Source organism: Penaeus monodon, chromosome 27, assembly GCF_015228065.2.
Source record: "Penaeus monodon isolate SGIC_2016 chromosome 27, NSTDA_Pmon_1, whole genome shotgun sequence".
NCBI lineage: Eukaryota > Metazoa > Arthropoda > Malacostraca > Decapoda > Penaeidae > Penaeus > Penaeus monodon.
In genome coordinates, this window is record NC_051412.1 from 9,729,047 (window position 1) to 9,730,188 (window position 1,142).

General features: G+C 38.5%; 1 protein-coding gene across 2 annotated transcripts in view; it reads right to left on the reverse strand.

Moving 5' to 3' along the window:
- LOC119590567 (ankyrin repeat and SOCS box protein 13-like) overlaps window positions 1–1,142 on the reverse strand; it is a 93,291-nt gene that overhangs the window by 36,959 nt on the left and 55,190 nt on the right. For both annotated transcript variants that reach the window (XM_037939234.1, XM_037939232.1), the window contains exon 3: window positions 781–931. In XM_037939234.1, the coding sequence (XP_037795162.1) occupies window positions 781–931 (151 nt within the window). The remainder of the gene's footprint in view (window positions 1–780; window positions 932–1,142) is intronic.

Sequence of the window (1,142 nt, forward strand, 5' to 3'; positions counted from 1 at the left end):
ACAGGGACACATTGCTGAGGCATTTGACAAACTTTTATCAACACTGAATATGAAATTCATGACTTTCTCTTCGAGTGTCTTGGAAACATTAAGACATTAATCAGCTCTGCTCAGTGGAGAGAATGTCAACGTCTGACATTTCACATCTCCATGTGGAATGTATTGCAGAGGGTGGCAGGTTTTCTTAGGAAAACTGGTACAGAGGGTCCGACCAAAAAAGGAATATCACCCATATCACCTTCAAATTGTGAAGAGCTTTCAACCTGAGAGCTGACAATTGAGTTGTCAGCAGGAGTGGAGCTTAAGAGGTCCATCTGTAAGTATCACCTATAGTCGACTGGAGTGGACCTTAGGAGGTCCATCGCCAAATATCACCTAAAGTATAAGTTTAAGTACCTCATAAAAAAGTATGAAGACTTCGAAAGGCTTGATTTTTGTGGATTGGTGCACATAACTTCTAAGTTACAACCACACATTGACTATTTGTACATCATCATTCTGTTTTCAATTAATAAATGTTTTCCCTAGATTTTTTAATAAATGTATGCCTGTACATTTTATAGCATTTGTCTTCTTGATAAATATTATGCTTACATAAAAGGAATGGCCATTGTGAACTTTGTTATGCTCCATTAAGGGATATTTAGATTCGGTACTATGGCAAGGTGAGAAATAGTAATTTGGCCAAACAGATATGGGCGAAATGGCTGTTGAGCCAATAAACCTTTGAGAAAAAGTTTGACAGCTGGTGACTTCATACTGCAAAAGTCATCATTTTACCTCTCAGTGCTGCTTCATGTAGAGGTGTAGAAAGCAGTAATGGTGGGTTAACTGAGGCACCTTGTTGTAACAACAGCTTTACACATTCTAGGCTGCCTCCAGCACATGCATCACAGAGGGGAGTACTGTTATCTATGCTCTGTGCATCAACCTGGAAACAGGCAAGTGTGATCTTAATTATATGCATATTTGAGAGATGATGCTGCAATTAGAAAACAAGATGTCTTAGATACTCTTGTGAACACTACTACACACACTAAATCTCATCAGCATACTGATTACCCATAAGTGCCATGCACATACATATGAACACTCAAAACTACATACATGATGCCACTGTGTATGTACTCACACTTTAACTA